At 41.1% G+C, this 24,747-nt stretch overlaps 3 protein-coding genes across 3 annotated transcripts; 2 read left to right on the plus strand and 1 right to left on the minus strand.

Annotated features, from left to right (window-relative positions):
* Positions 1-225: 225 nt before the first annotated feature.
* On the plus strand, positions 226-6,078 carry mgat2 (alpha-1,6-mannosyl-glycoprotein 2-beta-N-acetylglucosaminyltransferase). The gene is made up of 2 exons (XM_085133659.1): positions 226-400; positions 2,779-6,078. The coding sequence occupies exon 2, from the start codon at positions 3,037-3,039 to the stop codon at positions 4,444-4,446; it is 1,410 nt and encodes a 469-aa protein (XP_084989785.1). The 5' UTR covers positions 226-400; positions 2,779-3,036; the 3' UTR covers positions 4,447-6,078.
* A 2,889-nt stretch (positions 6,079-8,967) lies between these two features.
* On the minus strand, positions 8,968-17,908 carry wdr20b (WD repeat domain 20b). The gene is made up of 4 exons (XM_085133652.1): positions 17,604-17,908; positions 14,892-15,074; positions 11,131-12,540; positions 8,968-10,789 (listed from the first exon to the last, which is right to left on the minus strand). The coding sequence occupies exons 1-4, from the start codon at positions 17,850-17,852 to the stop codon at positions 10,733-10,735; spliced, it is 1,899 nt and encodes a 632-aa protein (XP_084989778.1). The 5' UTR covers positions 17,853-17,908; the 3' UTR covers positions 8,968-10,732.
* A 2,026-nt stretch (positions 17,909-19,934) lies between these two features.
* On the plus strand, positions 19,935-24,576 carry hsp90aa1.1 (heat shock protein 90, alpha (cytosolic), class A member 1, tandem duplicate 1). Its single transcript, XM_085133651.1, has 11 exons — positions 19,935-20,208; positions 21,155-21,304; positions 21,405-21,771; positions 21,860-21,993; positions 22,115-22,420; positions 22,517-22,682; positions 22,808-22,998; positions 23,115-23,262; positions 23,356-23,624; positions 23,740-24,073; positions 24,171-24,576. Exons 2-11 carry the CDS (start codon positions 21,155-21,157, stop codon positions 24,278-24,280), a joined length of 2,175 nt encoding a protein of 724 aa, XP_084989777.1. The 5' UTR covers positions 19,935-20,208; the 3' UTR covers positions 24,281-24,576.
* The last annotated feature ends 171 nt before the right edge of the window (positions 24,577-24,747 follow it).

Raw genomic sequence — 24,747 nt, forward strand, 5'->3', positions numbered from 1 at the left:
TACCCCCCAACAAGCACAGATTTTAGACATAAAAAAAAAGCAAATCACACATAAAAACATGGGAAATTACTTTTGGGGGGTCAATCACATTTTGGGATGACACCGGTAATTCAAACAGGCCCAATAACTTTTCCTAGGCACTCAAACCTCATCATAAGGTCAGTTTAGAGAGCAGAGTATCCGCAGCAGCAGGAGCAGCAGCGGGGATTCAAGATATTTCGGGTATCTCTGGTGCCCCCCGCTGGCCCGTTGCATTGTGGGACAGCGACAGGCAGTGTTTTCACACAGCTAGTCGACAGTTGCGTTTGCCGTGCATTTTGCAGAACGGTATGGAGGAGAATGGGAAGCCACCGTACTGACTCTTCACAGTGAAAGCTCCGCACGGATTCTGCGGTTTTAGGTAAACTACTGTGAGCGTGGTTGTTGTGGTTCGACACGGTGTTGACGGTGGTTCGGTCCGGGCGGGTTACTTGCAAGTTGCTAGCTGACGCCGTTGCTAACTTGCTATTAGCATTTCCGTGATGCTGGCTGTCATAAAAGAGCGAAGCCGAGGCGCCCGCCGTTGTTTTCGGCTGCTTTCTGTGGGTTTTGTGTCAGTCGACGAAATGATAAAAACTGTATCTCGTGGTTTAAAAAAATCGATTGAAGCCGCCGCTGGCTCGGTGTTGTCCAACGGCGGCCAATTTAGGACAGAAAAAACTGATGGGGTTTGTGCTGTAGGCTCCAAGACAAAACTGCACATTTACATGATAGGCGCTTGTACTGCTAGTATAAACCGGTTTAGGTCACGATAAAAGAAATTAAGTGGATTAAAATGGGAAATACTTTAAGCTGTAAACCAAATATTTGAGTTGATTTGGCAGGATGCGTGTGGAAAGCATTTAGCACGGAAAAGCCGAATGTGGGCATGCAAATTGCAATAATTTGAAGAATGTGGGTTAGAGAGCTGTATCGTTTTACTCCTGCATTTAGCTGCTTTCCTTAAAGTACACATCACATATTAATACATTTCTGTGCACAATTGATAATAGCATTTGGGGCTTACTTTAATGTATATGTCTGTGTGGGGCAGCTACAGGGAATGTGTTTACTTCTGTTATCACAGACTCTAGTAGGTATCAGATACCTTTCTCAGGCAGTGTCGGTGACACACTGCAGTCTGGACTGGATGCTACCATTAAGTAGAGTTTTCGGGCAGCCAGAAAACAGAATAAATGGTCAGGTAGTCAGCCTGAGAGACCACTAATTTAATAACGAATAAAGTATGGAGGTTTGCTCAGCAGAAATGAGCGATCAATATTGATAATGCAGTTAAGTAGGAAAATAAATGGAGGGCAAATTAGAAGCATTGAGCTTTAACCAACATTAACGATATAAGCGAAGATGAAGTATGGGGTAAGGGTGAGGATTGGATGAAATCACAATGGTGTTTGTGATACTCTTCGTAGGGGCTGGCTGGCAGCCAGTTGCATGTATATTTCTGATAAAGCTCGGTGATTATCATTTATTGAATGTCTGTGAAACCATAATATATACTTTTATATTGTCATCAGACAAAATGCATTTTATTGGATATGTTAACTGTACTCTGCAGATAAGGGAAGATAAGTAAACTGGAGGTGCTTTCAGGTATTAGCTCAATGCAAAGTACAGTAAATATACAGAAATCTGTATTTGATATGGTCAATGTTCTGCCTGGAAAACAGCAGCAGTTATGTTGACAGTTTTTGGTGGCACTTGGCAGGTAGCTTGTCTAAGGCACTTTGTAAAATCTGCTTCTTTTTCATTTGAATTTTGTCTTCCTTGATTGTAGCCCCTGTCTAATAATCGAATCTGATTAATTCTAACTAAACTGATCTCAAAGCTATATGATAAACAACTGTCTCTGTACCGTTAAGTACAACATTTTCAAGTAGGATAGACTCTGTTGCATTTAACTTTCTCCTGAGTGATCATTTTACTTGTAAATATAAGAAAAAAATTCAGCTCTGTTGTTATGCGATGTGTATGTTAAATTTGTCCATTGTGATTATAGAATGAGACGCTCCTAGGGAATAGTTCCTAAACAGGAATTTTTTCCTGGCGTCTCCTACCCTGATAACATTATTGTGTGAGTATTGCTTTACATTTGGTTTGGAAGTCAGATGTCAGAGCTGAGAGTGAAATCACTCCATAGTTAGTGGGTTCTGGCAGTAAAGTTGGAAAAACAAGAGAAAAAAACAAGATATTTTTGGTTCACAGCCAGGTAAAGCCATTCAAGTATCACTAACAATACAGCACTATGCTTTTCTTTTATGTGCACGTCAAAACTCAGCTGCAGCACTTTAACAGATAGACTGGTCAGTGTTCTGCATGAAGTACCTAAAACTTTCATAGTAGTATGTTTGAATAGAAGAAGTTCAAACCGATTGACATAGTAGCTTAAACTGCAGGTCTGATTATTAGCCATTTACAGAGATTGATGCTGTTTCCTACAGTTATCAGCATATTAGTTTTGCGCATTTGTCTTGTAGGTGGTTCAGCTGTTACCAAGTGACCTACCTTATGTGTGTGGGATGGCAAAAGCTAATGAGTGTTGATTACTGCACCGAGTTTGGTCTTGCGTAATGTGCAACAGTGTATGCTTAAACATCAGTTGATCTCTTTTTCCATGGTGCAGCATGGCAATGTGCTTTATATACTGTGGAAACAAATTTCTGTCAAGATTTTCGCAACATTGCCTAATCCCCACCTGTCACAATGCACTTAATTTTATTTTCTGGTTTATTTTTCATTCAGGTGGTGCACGCACACTGCCACTCTGCTGCCTCTCAGAAACCGTCATGCCTTATGGAATATTCATTCAGCACCAGTGACATTCCAGTGGGATCCATGTTTACAACAACAGTTAATTTTGCCAACACTTAGCCTCATAGCACTTTCTTTTTAAATCGCTCCTGTTCTCAGTGCAAAGCGTAAGCCCCCCATACAGCTGCATCTTGAGTCCCGATTATCAACTTCTCTCCCTTTAGAGGATTTAGAGGATAACCCTCTATCATGAGATTCCGAATCTACAAGAGGAAGGTGGTGTTACTGACTCTGGTGGTTGTCATATGTGGCCTGGCTTTCTGGAGCAGTGGAAGGCAGAAGAAGAACGACAGTGGATCGTTACCCAGGGAAGTGGAGGCGGTGCGGAGGAGCAACATTATCAGCAGCAGCAGCAGTAATAGCGTCAACAGTCATAACCAGGAACAAGCAACGCCAGCGGTCAGTCGGGCACCTGTCCCAGCACCTGTTATACAAGCAAATGACACACACCAAGAAAAAGAAAAGGACAAACCCAAAATATCCAAGCCAGATGTGGATAATACCACTTTAGTCTACCGTGGCATTGTCTTCCAGCTAAACTTTGATCAGACGATAAGAAATGAAGAGAAATTTAAGACGACTCGAAAGAAGGATGATTTGGTTGTAGTAGTTCAGGTCCATAACCGACCAGACTATCTAAAGCTATTGGTAGACAGTTTACGAAAGACCAGAGGTGTGGATAGCATACTGCTGATATTCAGCCATGACTACTGGTCCCCTGAGATTAACAAAGTGGTTGCCTCTGTTGACTTCTGCCAAGTCCTCCAGATCTTCTTCCCCTTCAGCATCCAGCTGTACCCACAGGAGTTCCCTGGAAATGACCCCAGGGACTGCCCCAGAGACATCCCCAAAAAAGACGCCTTAAAACTGGGTTGCATTAACGCAGAGTACCCTGACTCGTTTGGACACTACCGGGAGGCCAAGTTTTCCCAGACCAAGCACCACTGGTGGTGGAAGCTTCACTTTGTATGGGACAGAGTTCGAGTTCTCAAAGACCATAAGGGTCTCGTTCTCCTGATCGAAGAGGACCACTACTTGTCTCCGGACTTTATCCATCTCTTAAAGCAAATGACTGCTCTGAAAAGGGAGCAGTGCACAGACTGCGATATCCTCTCACTGGGGAGCTACAGCCACATCGGCTACTCCAGCAAAGCAAATAAAGTGGAGGTGAAAGCCTGGAAGTCCACCGAGCACAACATGGGGATGGCTCTGAGTAGAGAGACGTACCAGAAACTCATCCAATGCACCGACACCTTTTGCACTTACGATGACTACAACTGGGATTGGTCTTTACAACACTTGACTGTGTCATGCCTGCCCTCCTACTGGAAGGTAATGGTAAGCGAGGCACCACGGATTTTCCATGCCGGAGACTGCGGCATGCACCACAAGAAGGCTTCTTGCATGCCCATTAACCAGAAAACCAAGATAGAAAACATCCTACAGAGCAGTGGGAACCAGCTGTTCCCAAAAAACCTCCTGATCACAAAGAGATTGCCAGCCAACGGGGCAGGAGGAGTGGCCCCACATGTGAAAAATGGGGGCTGGGGAGACATCAGGGATCATGAACTCTGCAAGAGCTATGTTCGATTACAGTGACCTTAATTGCTACTATTATATATTATTGTCTCTTTTGCATCCTATATAAAGAAAAAGTAAATCTTTATGAACTATTCTTAATATTGCCTGTTTTATTGGCTTGTTCCAAATAAAGACGAATGTTGGATTTTTGGCTTCTTTAACACAAATATGTCTTTACATTGAATTATTTAAGTAATTCCTAACAAGTCTGCAATGTTTTGTATCATTGATATACTAAACAATATATATTGCTGTGTTTTCTATAAGAAGATTTTAAGATTATTATATGCATCATTTGATATTCAAAGTCTAAAAACATACTGATGGGAAACAAATTAAAGGTAATGTCAACATAACTTAAGCCACTGGTTTCCACTGACCTGTTGCCATTGCTCAGTCTGCACACATATACTGGAAAAAAGGTCAGAACATTGCCTAAAGGTTGCCGTGAGTTTCTTATGACAGAAAGAACCACAAATTTTTCCTACGCAGCTTATAGGTCCGTTTACAAAATGCACCAAAGCAAAACTAGGACCAGCACTAACCTGGGCTCCTTTTCCACGGATCAATGGCCAGTTTCTAACTCATAAACGTCTGTTGCTAGTGCCAAAAACTGGTGTCAGTGGGTATGGAAGGAGCTATCACAAGAAATATACCAGTGATCGGACTGAAAGGCAGCCCACGGATTCTATCCGCCCTAATTTTCCATCCAAGGAAATGATCCCAACATCTTATAGTACATACTAAGAAATGATAAGTTCAAACCTATGAAAATCTGGCCTACAAAAGGCGACAAGGCAGAACTGGGTCCAAATTAACAGCTTAAAAATGTCCGAAATCTGGCTTAGGAATTTGAGTTGAAGCCTGGTGACTGCCCACCGTTATCTCTCCAGTCAAAATTTTTTTGTCAAACCCTAAATACTCTGAAGAAACCTTAACTTCTCACATCCTGTGCTTTTGTCCACTTAATTTCTGCTCGTCAGGGTGGAAATGTTTGTGGAATAAAGGTGACTGCTCAGAACAACGTTTTATTGATGAGTAGGGATCTCTTCCTCTTAAGTTGACCGGTGACCCTTGCAGGATAACTGAGCTACAGCATCCCCTCACTATAGCACTTATGCATTCAGGTGTTCCCGTAATTTGTCACCCATCTGTATCTCAGTAGGTGGTAAATTGGGAAGAGCGGGCAAGTGCTCACTGGTGCAGTCACGAGTTTGGCGAAACGATGGACTCAGAGGTCCCGCTGTGCTCACATAATTAGTTTGAAGGTATTTATATCTCACAAATTTGCTGAGATCAAAGTAGATCCGCTGAGACACCTCATTCTATTTAAATAATTTTCCATTTAGCTTCAACAGGTTATTAGAGAACAGCAGAAGACTCGATATTAAAGTAACTGCAGCAGTTCGGAATTCAATTCCATCAGTGCTTTCAGTAACGGGGGCGCGCAGAGCTACAGTTTTCATCGTGTTATATTTGACAGAAGTGTGGTGATGCACTGCAGCTAAATAAAACTGCAGGCCATTGTTTTGTTGCAATGCATCACTGCCCCTACCCAATGTAGTATAACGTTGTGCTACTGTATCTGCAGAGATTCTCACAGAGAAATAAACAGGATGCACCTGGAGAGCTCCCAAGGCTCTGACACTACTTTCTGTTTTCTGTTGTTCCTCTTGAAGATGCATTTACATTTTAAGTGCTTAGGCCACAGCTCAGTATTGATAGTTTCCGCTGAGGCCCGAGCTCACTGGCTTCTCTGGCTGCATTGATCCTCTACTCCCTTTCCATCACTCCATCCCTCAACCATCCTCCTGGCAGTGTTCAACAATCAGTTCTGCATACTTTTCAAAATCTGGAATAAGTTATCAGTGACTGAACTCTTCAAACAGTTAACATTTAAGGCCTCCTCTGGTAGACTCTGCCGGTGGCCTTTCAGTGACACAACTCTCAGCATAAAGCACCACATGAATTAAAGATGAAACACTTTAATGTATGTAGAGGAAGTTGTTTCCTTAGTGGGAATTTTTCTATTTAGATTGACACAAAGCCTCTCAAATGTTCTTCTTCAGTACAAAAACAAAGCAATGCAATCTCTGCAGTGTAAGCAGTTCCTGTTAATTTCTTATTAGTAAACTTCAATTCATAATGCAGTGTGAAGACATGCAGTCATACTGCTGCTGCTTCTCTGAGGTCATGCAACTGGCAAATTGTACAGCTGTTCCCATGGTGCATACTCAATAATTGGGCCTGTACCACAAGGGAAGCATGGCTTAGAATAGAACTGAGAATAGAAGAAGTGGCACATTGTTCTTGATACGTGGTGACTAATGGTTAGCTGACATCGGAGCGTTAGAAACTGTTGTGTGTTGGATTTAAGGTCTGTACAGCCCACAACCGACCATTATCCATACCTCCCCCCCTCCTAAAAATTCCTGATACACAGTTATCTAAATTGCAGTTGAAAAGGCACAGAGGAAAAAACTGCTTATCCACTCTAGAATCCAGGCCAATTGTCAATACAGCCATCCTAATGAAGCAACTTTGTATTCCATGTTGCATTTAATTTGTCACCCTCTTATCCCGACTTTGTAATATAACTCATTCTTTAATGTCTAAACTAACCACAGGTCTTAGCAGCGGGTTAAATAAACATCCCTGCGGAGCTTGAAAATGAAACTAGATCAATATGATCCTTTCCCCAACTTGACTAGACGTGTACGTTCAAATCTATCACTGACATAAAGGCATGAATTAATTTTTTCCCCTCCCTCCTCACAGTATCTTAAGATGTCAAGTTTCTGCATCACATGAAATGTTGCTCAGTCTGGGCTTCTAGCCCCCGAGAGGCAATATTAATCATTCATAGACGTTGCACACATTGCAGGTAAACAAAACTCTGGGTCAATATATGGAGACATGCAGACGAGGGAATTGCATCAGTGCGAAAAGATGGTCAAAGAGGGATTGTGCAGTGGGATTCGTTTTCAAGCTATTGAATACCTATCAAAGAGGGCCCATTTCCCCGAAGGTGTAAGATAGATGCAGCTCTTTTCAAGCCTGTGCTCGACGCTACTGTAGTTTGATTGCCATTCAAAGGTGATAGGGTTTGTAAACAGCACAGAAAGCACAATAATAGCACATATATTACAATCAGTGGGGGTTTTGTTTTTTAAATCTAAATATCTCACTAATTCTGATTGACACTTGCTCAAGCTTGATGTTGCCAGCCCAGAAGAGATCAGTAATGCAGTCAGAGCTGTTTTAGTGACAGCCTGACGGGATGATTGTGCCAGTCTATCCTGCTGATCACACCTTTTTTTTCCCCCCTCACATAACAGCGATGCCACCGGCTGCCGGTTTAATGGCTATGAGTGCTTGTGTTTCTCCTAAATGTAGCTCATAAATTATGGAGAAGCAGTTTTATTCCGCTCTTTGAATATAAAATATATATGAAGTGGAAGCAATACATTTGTGATGGGAGACCAAGGGGGAGACAACAGGATATAGGCTACATATCACATAGACAGCAATTTCCCCGTTTGATCAAGTGATTGTTATGGAAAAAACATTCCAAAAGCTCTCATTTGCCTGAACAAGACTGCCACCTGCTGGTTAGCTGCAATACTAATACTTCAGTAGTCATGGTGGTAATTCTCAAAATGAAGTAAAAGGAAATTTTAGAAATCTTCTAGATAAGGTGTGTCAAACTTAAGGCCCGGGGGCCAGAATTGACACGGTAAATTCGGTGCACTGGATGGTTTTGGAAAATGTGAAGGAGGGCATCAATTTTTGACTTTTAACTGTGTTTTCATAAGTTTCACAGCTTCTTCTGCTAATAAAAACCTCCCCCATGGCTGTTCATTCGTTCATGCTACACCAGAGTAATTCATTAACATTTAAATAACAGAAATCTTCCTATTTTCTCACAAATTATTTCAGAAATGTTTCTTTATTTGGTTTTTTTTAGAATTGGTCCACAAAAAGGGACATTTGCAGTGAATAAACAAAAGCTTTGTTTTGCAATGACAGGACAGTCTGTGTGATGAGCAACCAGAAGTTTTCCTGCTATCTTACACATTTATTTCTCACTATTTAAGCCAGATTTCATTCATTTACCGCAGCAGGATTTCTTTGTCATGTTGAAAAACTGAGATGTTGTTACAATTGCAAAGCTCATAAGATATCTCTGCAATTAAATCGAAAGAAAAGGGAATTTTACTTATCCAGGTTGCTTTAGATCAAAGTGGGCAGTATGTGGTTCACAATGTCAAATGAGTTTGCCCTAGAACCCTGCCCTGGAACCAAGCCATCATGGGAAATCATTAGTTGTGCTTGTCCTTCATTATGAAGTGAAAAAAATGTAATACTTCTTTCCCCATGCGATAAAAGTAAAGGTTAACAATGTAAGAAATTCACATTGTATTGAGCCTGACCGCTTATCCAGGCAGAAGAAAGCATGGAGGTGCATGTCCAACTAATAAGTGTTGCATGAACGCGTGGTTTCATGTGTAAATAAACAGTGAACACAAACAGAACAGGTAGTCTGTCAAAGCTGTTTTAATAGGCGTCACATGGAGGAAAAGGCTCCCACTGTTAAAATCCTTAGTTCTATGTGGGTGCCTGAAAAAGCACCCCTCACCTCAAGCACCTACCCCCGCCACCGAGTGCTGACACACGTCAGCTGGTAATTCAACACAGTGTCAAGTTTGTTCACAAGTTCAGCATCAGTTACTGGCAATATAACAGAAGTCACAGATTTCAGTCCTGTGTGCAGAACAAGGTTGTCAGTCTTATTTGTTAAAGTGAGTTTCACAAGTATTATGACGGATGGGACTGCTGCCTATGGGTGAGGGGAACTATGCCAGCGTTGGTCTTCCTGTGGTTTACCTGAGCTCGAAGTGATGGCTGAATTATAGACCACTGCCTCTGCGCCTACCTGTCTACGTAGTAAAAGGAATCTGCAGCGACAGGCTAGCTAGCATTCAGCACTACCTGTTAGACAAAAGGATAGACATTTCCTATACCAAACGTTTCATTAATAAAAATACACCTGAAATTTCTCTATGTACAACAGAAAAGAAACATTTTCACCTGCATATTCAAGATTTGTTTTAATATTAGGTATAGATTTTCTGTATTAGAAATATCACTATTTTCTGAAATGAGGATTTTCAATTAATGTAATATGATCATTTCACTCATAAATCACTGATGTACAATATTTACATATATTACAGAGCCCATTTCATCCGAAACAATATTAAAATAAATGCTCAATAGATACAAAGTTTTTGTTTTTTTAAATTCTATTTATATAACAACCTTGTCAAGGAGTCCTTACACACTCCAAAATGTAAAGCCATACTCCTCTAACTATTAAGTGCAAACAATTTTTTTTTTCATATAAAAAACTATGATTGCAGCATCCAGCGTTGAGACAGAACAATAACAAGCCGTTTCCCCAAGTGCTTTCAAAGCGTTTTGAAAAACTTGTTCCACCCTCATGAGTTCAAAATATACAAGGGAAGGAAAAAAATGAAAGAAGAACAAAACTGTGCAAATAAACTCCTGAGTTTGACAACTCGGACTTAAAAACATTTCAAAAGGAAGTAAAAGGCAGTCTCTCTTGGGCAGGTGTTTGACAACCGTGACTGCACAAGGAATCACCCAGGAGGTGAAAAATAAGAGACTTCGCTTTGGGGATATGCTGCTGTCGCTCCAAAACAGTCCCTCATCTTATTCCCTTTATCTGTGAATATATTACATTTATTTTTTCTCTTTCTTTTTTTCTTAAAAAAAAAGGGATTTAATTAAACGCACACAAAAAGGTCAGGTTGAGGCATCATCACAAATGCTTACACCGTGTCTAGTCTTTGAAGATTTACAGGCACAAGAGATTGGGGGATTAGTTTGTTATTGTTAGACTAGACACGTTCTGATATGAGCATAGATGCAATAATGAAGCCAGTCAAACCTTCCCATAAGCCTCCTGGATGATTTAAAACTTGCCCTCTAACTTCCAATAGCACCCTTTAAACCCACTCCACCTCCCCCACACAGGCGCGCGCGCACACACACACACGAAACAAAGGGGGTCAAGTTTCTAACTCTGGCCTTGGCCAAAATTCTTAACATGAACAGTAACACAAAGAGAGCATCTGGGTGCTTGTAGTGATGAGAATGAAAGGAAACACTCGAGGTCATGTGATGTGTGACTGTGTGTGAAGAAGCGCTGCAGGGCCTCGGCCGTGGTCGTCCCCACGTCTCTGTTGCGTGGAGCTGTTATTAGCAGCACCAGCATCGACTATACTACTGTTCCACTGGGGGAATTGGCTGGGTTGTTTTGAGATGATAGCAATCCCTGTGGAGAGACAGATAACACACATTGATAATAAAGGTTTTTACTCAAATGTAACACGAGAGGTAGAACAGTGAGGCCGTGAGGTTTGCTCTTTCTTCTTTTTTTTAAACAAACTGTCCTATTTATAATCAAAACTGATGCAGGTTTATAATATATAAATATATGTATAGATATATATATAGAGATAGATAGATATAGATATATATGAGATGTGAACTCAAACCCAAACCCAACTGCTTCTGAATGCAAGAATTACTCAAAAACAAAAAAACAACAACAACAACAAAAAACATAACTTTAAAGTGTCACAAGAGAGTATTCTCATGAGGCCCGTCACTCACCACTTTCCCAGGCCTAGCCCAGGTGCAAACGAAACCCTCCTGACAGGCTGTTACCAGACAGTCCTCCAGGAAGATTAACACAGTGAGTCTTTCGTGAGCTATCTTTTTGCACACCAGCGGTTCCAGCAGCGGCACCTCCTCCATGCGTGGGCACAGAGTAGTGCCTAAAGTCTTAGCGGCGTCAGCTTTCGCCATCTTTGACGAGCTGAGCTGGTTTAGCTTGTCGCTGCTCTTGCTGCTGATGTGACCCATGCTGTGGTTTCTCTTGTGGTCCTTCTCGTGGCGCTCCTTCCGCGAGTCGTGTAACGACAGTGTTGCAAACTTGCTGACGCTGGTGGCGATGAAAGCGCTGTCAATGATGCTGTTGGCCTTGGTTGTGGCGGTGGTGGTGCTGCTGCTGCTGTTGCTGCTGCCTGTGTTACTGTTGGGGGTGCTGCCCCCCGCTGGATTTGAGGAGTGAGGCAAGCTATTGGACCGAGGCAAGGTGCCGGGGAGGGAGTTAGTTGGGTTGCCGCTAGTGCTACTATTGCTCAAATTGTCTTTACTGTTGGTGCCACCGGAACTGGTGGTCGTGGACAGAGTAGAAGGAGTTTGTCCTGTTGCTGGAGGGCTTGTGGCACTCATAACATTAGTGTGTGTTCGAGTGCGGGACAAAGGGAGGTGAGGAAAGAGAATGTCCTCTGTGAGGTCCCACAAGCACAGCTGGGTGTCTTGTCCCACTGAGCCAAATCTGTAGGTCACACTAACCGGCCTACTGTCCGTAGAGTTTCTCTTAGAAAGCCGAGAATGAGAACTGTTTGCTCTGTCTCTGCCTGCACCGAAGTGATTCTGCTCGTGAAAGTCCTCGTCGCTGCCACTAAACTCTGCAGGCAAGTCGCCATCCTCAACACTGGTGGTACAGTGGTCAAATGCCACCACGCTCACCCATGACTTGTGGCCATGCCCTCGTGCAATGACTCTACAGTCCAAAAATGACCAAACCGTCACCAGGTCGTCCTCCCCTCCTGCCACAATATACCGTCCATCGGGGCTCCAGCACACGCACAGTAAGCCACCGAAGTAGCTCTTCATCGTTCCGTGTAGCTCTGCGGCATCAAAGCCAAAAACCCGCAGGAAGCCATCCTGGCTCGCACAAGCTAGAAACTTTCCATCTGGGGAGAAAGCGAACTCATTGAGCGCCCCTTCGCCCACTGTCCACCGCAGCAACGGGTTACGAGCCGATTTGCTCTTGCAGGTATGCACAGCATAATTTTCACCCTGCTTAAGGAGCTGGTAGTGAGGTGCTGTGGTGCCACAGGTGTTTTCCACATTGTACAAGTACATGCTGCCACTGGAGTGAGCCACAAGAAACAGGCTCTCTGAACCAGGAACCCATCGCACACACGTTACTCTCGACTTGTCGATAAGTCTCTGGAAAGAGAAGAATAGAAAAAAGGAAAAACAAAGCAAAAAACAAGGAGACGGGTCAGCTAGTGGACTAGATCAAACATAAACATAATTTCTTTAAGGATTAATAAAGTATTCTGATTCTGATAAACATATTATTGGGAGCCTGTACAAGGAAAGTTCATCATATCCATGACACCTTTTTTCTATTTGTCACCACTTACCCCAAAATCAGCAGTCAAGCTAAGGGGTCACACAAAGGTGATTAACAACATGCTAAGTCAGGTTTCTCGATCTAGCTATGAGGATGTTCATATGAAAGAATATGACCAATCAGAAATGGGGTAAGACTAAGGGAAGCAGAGTGATATACACTATTGTATTATAAAAATAGAGTTTAAAGACATAATAGAGGCTTAAAAATTAAACTAACACGTGCATGAACACACACTCGCGCACGAGCACACACACGCATATCAGGGCTAAAGCTATTACACCAGAGAGTTTGTGTGTTTGAGACAAAAGTACAGTAAAAAAAGAGTCATCTAAATATGTCTATGTAGTTATCTCAGTCAGAGAATGTCCAGGTCATGAGAGTCTGGACTGCTTGAGAAGAAGGCAACTGGTATCTTTTGTGGTTTGTGAAAATGAGCCACCATATAATTCAAATATGAAGGTTGCTACAGACTAAAGCATATATGCGCCATGGCTTCCCCAGTGTAACCAATTTTTGCATAGAGGAAGTGGAAAGTAACACTGTCTGATCACCTTCAGAGATCAGATGGGCAGATGACACCTGTGTCTAAATAGAAAACCTATAAAGCAGAAGCCTGCATAATGACTGAAACCAACCCACTGAAGGAACAATGGGCTGGGAGGTCGGTTCAGTCATTATGCAAATGTACTGTTTATAAGATTGGGGAAACCTGCAGTCAGCTGAGACTAAAGAAGTTACTTTCATGAGTAATGAAACGTTTCTCCCACTGAAAACGCTACGTCCAGATGAACAGAATCAACTTTTGGAGACACCTTATTAATATGAGAATAAATGCACCAGAACAAACCTCAGACATCCACCAGGGAGAGAGAACAACAAAGGGAAATACACTGCTGTCCAGTATGTGGCAAGTTTTTTAGATAAGTTCCAAGAAATGTTCTTCAACCATTAACACCCTAGTACACGTTTCACCATGGAAAACCCTCAAGACAAAAACTGGCTCATCCCAAGGCTAAAATACTCTAACATAAGCTAAACAACACAGTGTAATTCAGTAAGCAGTGTTCAAATTTTTACATGGGAGGAACCAAACACCCACTCCACAAATGCATTACACAACATAACAGAGCCACCTCAACAGGAAAAGGACAGGACAACACCGAATACCTCATATTATGATAAAGTGAGGCAAAGACTCATAGAGGATTCACACCTTGGCCCTGATTACAATAATGACCAAAGCCTTGTTTCACACCTTGGCTCATGTGACGACTCACATAATTAACAGTGGCTCACAAGACCTCAGGACAACCCCCACTAGAGATTAAGTCATTGAGATTCTCCGTGAGTTGTTTTAGAATTTTACAAAACCTCTTCGATGAGAGGGGAAACTCTTCATAAACCAAAAATAAAGTTCCTTTGTTTTGATGCATTCATGATGCTGCTTGATTATGTGTGAGCTTCATCTTCTTTGGCCAGCTAGACTGAAAAAGCAATATTAATAAATCTGTGAAGGTTCTCAGTCATCCAGGTCATCGTAGTCAAAGGAGCTTGCAAAGAAAAGCGTCTGGACTTCTTTAAGTTACTTAAAGAAGTAACTTAAAAGTTACCGAGAAGCTTCTTCAGTTCTTCAGAACTGAAGAAGCTTCTCGGATGAGAGGTGAAACGTCTTCAAGTAACTTAAAGAAGTCCAGACGCTTTTCTTTGCAAGCTCCTTTGACCAATATTAATAAAGTTTAGTCTATTCAAAGTACAATAAAAGTTTTAAAATGACTCACAGACAGCTTGGACAAAAGGAAGAATTTATATTTATTACTAATGCTCATCAGAGAAAAACAATTTTTTTATTTATTTATTTTTACAACCTTTAACTATCTACCCACTTGGATCACAAGGATCATCCAGGAATGGTGATGCTTCATTCCAGAAAACTGAACATACCTGTTTATCTCTTACATCAAACATAACCTGTAGAGCAGATTAGGTCTACGGTACAAATTATGTTGGCAATGTACCCTGGTAAGTAGTGGACCACATTTGGAACACTGAAAATCCAGGGTTAAACCCAAAGTTACATTACTAAGCCTCAAATCCTTCTTCATAGTACAAGGCTCAAGAGAGGCAAGTTGTCTTCAAAACAATGATAACTGCTACCCACCTCCTCATTGAAGAGTTTGCTGGTTTCCTTCTTTATTGGGTCTATGAGCTGCACCTGGCCAGCTGAGAAGCCCACCAGCAGAGAGACACTTTCTGCTGTAGCTGTGAGGGGGTTGAAGTCATGGCACGTAGGCTGCGTTCCTTTGTATATCCTCTTGTCTATGGGCTTACTAAGATCAGCAGCCTGCAATTACAAACACATTGACATGACTAAAAATAAATTAAAGAAACTCTGATATGTTGTTACATGCAAAAAGTCATTATTCCAAAATAGAAAGAAAGAGCAACAAAGCCTGACTAATGCAAATCTAACATTTGTGACAGCTTCATGTCTATCACTTTCTTCAGGTCTATTTTGGGGCATAAAACAAGTCAGAGAGAAAGGTTAGGAGTTACAACGCTTCTAAAGGTATCAGTGTTGTCAAAGAGGCAGCTCAAAATAAAATGAGATAAAATAAGCATCTATGGCTGCCCGACAATACAACTGCTACGGTGATGCTGTGGCTAGACTGTCATAAATCATTTATACAAGGATGCTTCATATTCCACCTGGGTTAGAGACAGAAGACATATTTCCAGGGATGTTCAGCTGCTAAGATAAAGTTTAAACAGAAATAAATACTTCAAACAAAACTTGCTTGATCCCAGCTGTTTGCAGTGGATGTGTTTAATCCTTGAACAATAAACTTTATGTACAACAACTCACTGTGACTTGTCATCCTGACATACCCTGGTTAGGGTTTCAGGTGACAAATGTTTTACTCACTTTTGTCAACAGACAAAATGGTGATTTTGATCTATCTGTCACTAATCTGAAACTGTGCAAAATGTGTTGTTGTGCTTCAATTTCTTTTACCCACTGTCCTGTATATGGCTGAAAAACTTTGAGATGTTAAGTGGCTATCCCATTGATTGTAAGGTTAGTGGTTTGACCATTAGCTCCTTCTTTATGCACATCACTGGGTCTTTGAACAAGACATTTAACCCCCAAATAATCCAGATAGTCAGGCCTTCACCTTGTAATGTGTGTGTTATCCATCTATGTGTATCTATATCTTTGTGAGGACCGAAATCTGCATTCTACTATACTTGTGAGAACCAACAGTCACTTGTGAGGACACACACACCGGTCCTCACAAGTTTGATGGCCTTTTTGAGGGTCAAAATGTGGTTTTAGTGTCAGGGTTACAATTAGGCTACGGTTAGGTTTAGGGTAAGGGTTAGAGTTAGAGTTAGGCATTCATTTTTAATGGTTGGGGTTAGGGTAAAGGGCTAGGGAAACCATTATGTCAATGAAGGTCCTCACTAAGAGAGCTAAGATAGCTGAGTGTGTGTGTGTGTGTGTGTGTGTGTGTGGCTGCACTAGTTCAGTCCGTGCTCTGGGATTCCAAAACTCGATGCGGAACTTTTGAGAATTGCTGATGTTAAGAACCACGCGAGACGTCCCTACATCAGGAAAATGAACCTGAATACAAATGCTAAGTCCCTAAAGCTAATGCAGCATTTACTCTGGTTCAATTTTGTTGCATCAACAGGTTAACATTGCTGTTTACTGGCAAACAGTTATAATGGCTCATATTTACTCCCTGCAGTTTTGATTAAGTAGTAAACGTGTCAGCATTTTTATCACTATTCTAAAATTTTCTCTAGGATCTCCTTTCCATAGACAGCAGTGTTGTTAAATGTTTTGACATTGCAGTTTTAAGGTTGCTCAGTCAATCTGAGGATTTTTTTTTTTAATCAAAAGGAAACGTCAAACACTAGCCTCAGGGTTCAAAAACTGTAAAACGAAACACACAATTCTGTGGCTTAACTTGCTGTCAAATAACAGACTTCATAACTTTTCAAACCCAAAGGTTGCCTTTTGCCAAGTAGTACACCATATTAACTTAGAATTATCCAAAATAAGTGTTCCTCTTTGCACTTTACTTTTGTTAAACACGACAGAAGAACAGCTCTAACATTAATGTCAATATGCAATGTTAGAGTTTTCGTGGAAAACCAAAACACGAACAAAATAGTGAGTCCTTATTAGGATGCTTGGCCGCTACACCCGGCTTACGGGTCAAGCACATCACCAGCATGATCACCGCTGTCACAGTCACCATCGTGTCTTGCTGCAATGACATCACCACTGCACGCAACCTAAACAGTGGATCACATTGCATCACAACCCAGTCCTGACAGTAGCGTGCACACATCATTACACCACGAAAAACAACACTGTTCACTTCCATGCCCACAGCTTACAAAGTCTAAAGCTTACATGCAGTCAGTGGCTTCTTTAAAAGGAACAACAAAGTTGTTTCCTGTCTGTATTGCCACCGACAGTGTAGAGGTGCACTTTCCACGTACAGAAACGAGGATAAACAAACACCACATAACATGACAGAACAGGAGAAGCCTTTTCTCGTATAGCACAGTTCACTGGGTAATTTCATGTCACAGCTTTTCGCCGAATTAACTAGCGAACCTTGGAGGGCGCACAAATCTAATCGAAGCAACAACAACAGCTGTGGCGATGTTAGCTAAGAATGCTAATCAGTCTCTAACTTAGCTAGGTTTGCTACATGGCCTTCTCTTGATAATCTGCGCACTTAAATAACAGAAGCCGAGAGAGCTGACAGCTGGTTTGCAACGCATTTAAATATGTCAAATTAACGGACTGCTCCCGAACAGCGGTTACTTTGCCTCCTCGCTCAGTACTGTTTACCTTTCTCACGCCTTTGTAGATATAAAAGTAGAGTTCCCGGCCCACATTGAAACAGATCCTGTCGCCGTTGCCGGACTGGTCGTTTACATTGACGAAGGAGACCTTGACGGGATTGGAGCCCTGCGAGTTGAAAGGCACCCTGTTCGGGCGGCTGTATTCAGAGTGAGTGAGGAGCTTGTAGACACCTTCTCGTGTGGTGAACTGAGTTTTAATTTCGTTCATCTCCTTCCCTCCTCCCTCCGCCGCCATCTTGGAAATCGCCGTTCATCCTTGTCCTGGCCCCGGATGTCAGCGAGAGCGCATGCGTTGGACCGTTGCGGTCGCAGCCATGCGTACAGTGAATTATAGAGTCAAGCAGAAAAACAGAAGCGTATGCGCGTGTAAAACGCGATTAATGTAAATAATAAACACATCGACTTAAAATAACTCGTTGTTATTTAATATTTTTTGTTGGTAAAAATCAGTGTTTTTTTACAACTTTTATGGACCACCAAAGTAATAAATAAATTAGATTTATTTTGAATGAATACAAATAAAAATTCTATGTAATAATAAGAAAACTTATGGTGAAAAAGCTTTCAATTGAGTATAAACAGAGTAAACAAAAATAAATATTATTAGTAAATAAAAAAAGGGGGGGGGGGGATCTCTCTGTGCAATAAAATCTTCCATAGTCAAGGCAAAGACAAAGTTCTGAAACAGAAAACCAAGACTGAAACTCATGGTCACTTCTGTAATCAAAGCACCAAAGTAAGAAATGTAAAAACTACGTTCTGGCACTAAGTTCCAGAAACATTGCTATTATTATCATTCTTCCATTTCATAAAAAAAAAGGACTGACTCACTGTCTTACTCAAACAGAATAGTGGAACACCGAGAAATTTGGCTTCTCTCTTTCATCAGTTTACACTGAGGTACATGAGTATTCAGCTTCTAGTAACGTCTGCTACCAGCTGAAAACATTTCGATTATGTAACTGATCCCTAGAAAGTGCGATACATTGCCCTCCTCTGGTAAGTAAAGCCATTACCGCTCAGATCGGACCAAAGTATTCTAGTCGTTTGTCTTACACAAGTCTGACTTTAATTATTTTTACATGTAAGTAGTATAGTGCAGCCTATTCCAAGTGTTATGGGATGAATGGGTTTTTACAACCTCTTGCTAAACCACCACAAGCTCTCATCAACACACTGTGTCTTTGGCATACACATATTAATGTGTTATAGGGAAGCTTATGATTTCTGTGAGAATTTAAGTTTGGCCAATGGCCACAGAGCATAGTCAAAATTCAGTTTGCTTCACTACAAGTCTCTCTCTATCACCAAATACTTTGGATGGCATATTCTGTTTGCAATCCACAAATGAAAATCAGGAAATTAAATGGAAAGTTCTAGACATTCCTAGTAAGTTGGTCTGCAATATGCATTATGCAAATAAAGAAAAGGTAATCTAAACTTTGACAATATGCATATATAGATGTGTAAATAAGGCAGCATATGGGTTTCCCTCCAGAATTTCTGTTTGGTCAATTTATTAATCAATAAATTTATTAATAGCCCAGAACAAATTCAGAAGTGTATGAAGGTATGAGCTAAACCAGGCCCAGCCCAGCAAAGACACCACTCTGATTGTGAAATGTGAATGAGTGCACAGATTTTGAACTTTTGACTGTATTTTCATTAGTTTTTACAACTTTTCCTATTGATAAAAATCTCCCCCATAGCCATTCATACTATACGAAAGTAGTTAAGTAATAGATAAACAATTAAATTGCAGAAAAGTTCCTGTTTCTGTGTTATACTATATAAATTTGTTTTGTTTTTGTTTGTTTTTTTTAGTTTTTTCTTTTATTAGTTTTCTTTTCTTTTCTTCTTTTTTTTTTTTTTTTTTTTTTTTTACAAGAAATCCATTTTAAATGTGTTTGTGATGTGGAAAAATTGAGACACACTGTTAAAATTGCATTAAAGACATCTCAGGGATTAAATGTTTAGGTAAATGTCTTTCTCTGGTCCGGCCCACTGAAGATCAAAGTGGGCTGTATGTGTCCCACAATGAAATGAATTTAACATGCCTAATCTAAACTGTGAATGGACAGCAAGTTGCAAACAGCATCCCAAATGGCTTTAAATATGAGCATATGTGGGTGCAGTGGGGCACCATGGCAGCTGCTGATGGCAAAGGCAATGCACAGCTGTGGTGCTGGGTTATCCTGTGTAACAGCTATCAGTGAAGCTCTCATTGTGACTGACAGGCACTCCTTGTGACTCTGCAACCCTATAAGGGCACACCAACTTTAGAGCTCCAATGTCCCAATCGCAACCCCCTTCCAGACCCTTCCTCAGCACCCCCCTGACTGTAGTGAACATACAATCTGGAAGCTTCTGAATGGGAGCTTCGAGAAACCGTCCCGTAAGTATAAAAAGACATCGTCATGCCGTGTGGTCTGCATAGAGTCAGAAGACACTCACTAGAACGCAACCAAGAGAGACTTACTGCCCATAGGAGCAGCAGAGAAGCACACACTTGAAGTTCTTCAAGAAGAGAAGTCAAGCTCAGTGATACATTTGTCTACTAGAGGTGACAGAAGACAAAGATTAAATCCAAGGTAAGAATGGAATCAATGCAACAATCATTTCAATTTTAGAGTATACTGGGTGCTTGCACGGTTTTATGTAAAGTGAGTGATTTAATTCACAAGAGACACTTACTGCTCACAGGAGCAGCAGCCAAGCACATACTTGAAGCTCTTGAAGAAGAGAAATCAAGCTCAGTGATTGATTTAACGATACAAAGTAACAAAAAATAAAGATTATATTCAAGGTATGAATTAGAATTCAAGGTAAGAATTAGAAAATTTAAAATAAACCTTTTGCTTTTTACAGTATATTGTGTGCTTTTGTGATATAATGTAATTAACTTTAACCTTTACTATCAGTTAGAATCAGAATGGCATAGTGTATGTGCTTTTCTATCACTGTCTAAGTAGGACTGTTACAGGCATGAAGCACATGGCAAGCAAGGTGACCCAAGTATGGGTAGAATGGCTTCTCAGAATCTATTCTAACAGCTGATGCAGCACATTTGCATCTTAGCTTAGTAAACTGTAAAGGAATGATTGATTCTGGAATAAAACTTTTGTTTAATCTATGAAATGTTCTTAGAAGGCCTAAAAAAATATATGCAGTAGCCGTGACTACAGACTACCTCTTCCTATGCTGAAAAAACAAAGTTAGTTTTTCTTTCATGTTTGAATTTCAAGTTGCTATTTGTTTTAACAAAAAGACTGCACACATTGGAGCTATTAGGGGTTTCCAAAGCATCTGAACCCCCCCCCCCCTCCCCCACAAAAATGCCAGTTCTCTGATTGACAGAAGGAACATGTGCGCATCAGCAGGCCATGTGGCTGCCTGAGAAAAACTTAACCGTAGAAGTTCAGAGTACATAAATTTAAACTACAGGTGAAAATATAATTATTTGAAAACACAAATGTAGAGGTACAATTTCTTTCTTTTTTTCTGAAAAATGTTACCCAATATGTTCTCCCCCTTTAGATGCCTGAGAGCTCTGCACACATTATGGAGGAGGAGGTGGAGACCTTTGCCTTCCAGGCTGAAATTGCTCAGCTGATGTCCCTTATTATCAACACTTTCTACTCAAATAAAGAGATCTTCCTTAGGGAGCTCATCTCCAACTCCTCAGATGTAAGGGAAATAAACACTTCAGCATCATGTTGTCCTTTTTTTAAAATGTAAAACAAGCCCTTATATTAAGTATTTTAATTGAGTTATCTATTCTTGGCAGGCCTTGGATAAAATCAGATATGAAAGCTTGACGGATCCCACCAAACTTGAGTCCTGCAAGGACCTGAAGATTGAAATCAGGCCTGATCTGCATGCTCGCACCCTGACCCTCCTTGACACAGGTATCGGCATGACCAAAGCTGACCTGATCAACAACCTGGGCACAATCGCAAAGTCCGGCACCAAGGCTTTCATGGAGGCTCTGCAGGCTGGAGCTGATATCTCCATGATCGGTCAGTTTGGTGTGGGTTTTTACTCTGCCTACCTGGTAGCCGAGAAGGTGACAGTCATTACCAAGCACAACGATGACGAGCAGTATGTGTGGGAGTCTGCAGCTGGAGGCTCATTCACAGTTAGGCCTGATACAGGTATGTCTTAGTCCCGTCATTTACAGAACAAGTGAATCGGTCATTTTAACCCTGTCTGCCACGGTTCTAATTTTGTTGTTGATTTTAGGAGAGCCAATTGGCAGAGGCACAAAAGTGATCCTTCACCTCAAGGAAGACCAGACGGAGTACTGTGAGGAGAAGCGTGTTAAAGAAGTTGTGAAGAAGCACTCACAGTTCATTGGCTATCCCATCACACTTTTTGTAAGTTTTTAATTACACAGTAGTAAGAGCAATTATTCAATCAATACTTGATAATAACCACACATTGACTGTGATAATGGCATGGCAACGCAAAATTTAAATATGTCTTTGCATATTTAAGGTGGAGAAGACAAGAGAGAAGGAAGTAGACCTGGAGGAGGGAGAAAAGGAAGAGGAGGTTGAGAAGGAGGCTGCTGAGGACAAGGACAAACCTAAGATTGAGGACGTTGGCTCTGATGAGGATGAAGATACAAAGGATGGCAAGAACAAGAGGAAGAAGAAGGTCAAGGAGAAGTACATTGATGCCCAGGAGCTCAACAAGACCAAGCCTATCTGGACCCGTAACCCTGATGACATCACCAATGAAGAGTATGGCGAGTTCTACAAGAGTCTTACCAATGACTGGGAGGACCACCTGGCTGTGAAGGTAAGCTAAATCTTCTTGTGATGATCATTCTAAAACATATTTAGCAACACCAGTTGCAATAATGTTATGCTAATTAATACATATCTACCCCCGCAGCATTTCTCAGTGGAAGGCCAGCTGGAGTTCCGCGCCTTGCTCTTTGTACCCAGAAGAGCTGCATTTGACCTCTTTGAAAACAAGAGAAAGAGAAACAACATCAAGCTTTATGTGCGCAGGGTCTTCATCATGGACAACTGTGAAGAACTGATCCCAGAATACCTCAGTAAGTAACAATGAAGTAACACGTAAATCTTGACGCATTCTCTCAAAATTCATAGTTATTAGTAATTGTTTTTGGAACTCAACTCCTGGCTTTGGGTAGCTGACCAGTTTATTTTCCCTACTCAGATTTCATCAAGGGTGTTGTGGACTCTGAGGACCTGCCACTGAACATCTCCAGAGAGATGCTGCAGCAGAGCAAGATCCTGAAGGTCATCCGCAAGAACCTGGTCAAGAAGTGCATGGAGCTTTTCTCAGAACTGGCTGAGGACAAGGACAACTACAAGAAGTTCTATGAGCAGTTCTCCAAGAACATCAAGGTAGGTTCATCCATCTGAATTTCTTCAACTCTAAAACTTCAGAAAAAATGCCTGATACCAATCATCTTGCATGGATTTTAATACCACAAAATGACACGCTGTTTTTTTATGTTTAGCTTGGAATCCATGAAGACTCCCAGAACAGGAAGAAACTGTCTGAGCTGCTCCGCTACTACACCTCAGCCTCTGGAGATGAAATGGTTTCCCTCACGGACTATGTCTCTCGTATGAAGGATAACCAGAAGCACATCTACTACATCACTGGTAAGTTATTCAGTGTGGTTTATTTTCCTTTGTTTTCAAGTATTCCCCAGGAGTTTAAGTTCATTAAACACCATATTGAAATAACTTTAACAGGTGAGACCAAAGACCAGGTTGCCAACTCTGCCTTTGTGGAGCGCCTTCGCAAAGCTGGCCTGGAGGTCATCTACATGATTGAGCCCATCGATGAGTACTGCGTCCAGCAGCTGAAGGAGTACGATGGCAAGAACTTGGTTTCAGTAACCAAGGAAGGCCTGGAGCTGCCTGAGGATGAGGATGAGAAGAAGAAGCAGGAAGAGCTCAAGACTAAGTTTGAGGACCTCTGCAAGATCATGAAGGACATCCTTGACAAGAAGATTGAAAAGGTAATTTTTCTCCTTCAGAAAATGATACAGTTATTATAGTTAACATTGTTAGGGATGAGAAGTTGGCTTGACTGTGTTCAAACATACTAAAGATACTGAATTTCTATCCTGACAGGTTGTAGTTTCGAACCGTTTGGTTGCTTCCCCTTGCTGCATTGTCACCAGCACCTATGGATGGACGGCAAACATGGAGAGGATCATGAAGTCTCAGGCACTGAGAGACAACTCCACCTTGGGCTACATGACTGCAAAGAAGCACCTTGAGATTAATCCCTTGCATCCAATCGTTGAGACCTTGAGGGAGAAGGCAGAGGCTGACAAGAACGACAAAGCTGTGAAGGACCTGGTCATTCTCCTGTTCGAGACCGCTCTGCTCTCCTCAGGATTCACACTGGAAGACCCACAGACACATGCTAACCGCATCTACAGAATGATCAAACTTGGTCTTGGTATGTATATCTTTTCCTTTAAACATTCAGGTAGTAGTTAGGTTATTATAAATGAATTGAGGAATTTGTTTTTTAATGGATGTATTTCTATACACAGGAATTGATGATGATGATTCTGCAGTTGAAGACATAATTCAGCCCACTGATGAAGATATGCCAGTCTTGGAAGGCGACGATGACACATCAAGAATGGAGGAAGTTGACTAAATTATTTACTAGACTTTTTCTGGCTTTCATTTTTATTTTTGTAATTTATGTTCCTAATTTAAATGTACATTATTTTTTAGCAGAATTTCTGTTAGTAAACAATGTGCTAGTCAGAAAAAGTTGATGGAATTAATACAGACCACAGTGGCTTTAGTTTATATTGTATCAGCCACTTATAAAACTTCTGACAATCACTAAGAGTATTATTAAGTCACTGGGGGTTTGACTTATATCTCTTTTGTAACATTTTTTATGAAAAGCAATCAAATTTGTAATAAAATATATTTTAAAAATGACACCGGTCACTTTTCATTGATCTACTGCACTTTATTTTATCACTTGTTCTTGCTTCCTACAAACAATAATACAGAAAGGTGAAAAGTTGTATTAGAGAAGCGCATTATACAGCTGGCTTACATTTATCAATTACATCGTTTGATTTATCATGTATTCTGGAATTTTCAGTG

This window comes from Neolamprologus multifasciatus, chromosome 15 (genome assembly GCF_963576455.1).
Source record: "Neolamprologus multifasciatus chromosome 15, fNeoMul1.2, whole genome shotgun sequence".
Classification (NCBI taxonomy): Eukaryota; Metazoa; Chordata; class Actinopteri; order Cichliformes; family Cichlidae; genus Neolamprologus; species Neolamprologus multifasciatus.

Coding starts and splice junctions, on each gene's coding strand:
- wdr20b (XM_085133652.1), bottom strand. CDS start 17,852: ATGGCGGCGGAGGGAGGAGGGAAGGAGATGAACGAAATTAAAACTCAG. Junction 15,075..17,603: donor TCTACAAAGGCGTGAGAAAG/GTAAACAGTACT, acceptor TTGTAATTGCAG/GCTGCTGATCTTAGTAAGCC. Junction 12,541..14,891: donor GCAAACTCTTCAATGAGGAG/GTGGGTAGCAGT, acceptor TTCTCTTTCCAG/AGACTTATCGACAAGTCGAG.
- mgat2 (XM_085133659.1), top strand. CDS start 3,037: ATGAGATTCCGAATCTACAAGAGGAAGGTGGTGTTACTGACTCTGGTG.
- hsp90aa1.1 (XM_085133651.1), top strand. CDS start 21,155: ATGCCTGAGAGCTCTGCACACATTATGGAGGAGGAGGTGGAGACCTTT. Junction 21,305..21,404: donor TCATCTCCAACTCCTCAGAT/GTAAGGGAAATA, acceptor TATTCTTGGCAG/GCCTTGGATAAAATCAGATA. Junction 22,421..22,516: donor AGGACCACCTGGCTGTGAAG/GTAAGCTAAATC, acceptor CTACCCCCGCAG/CATTTCTCAGTGGAAGGCCA.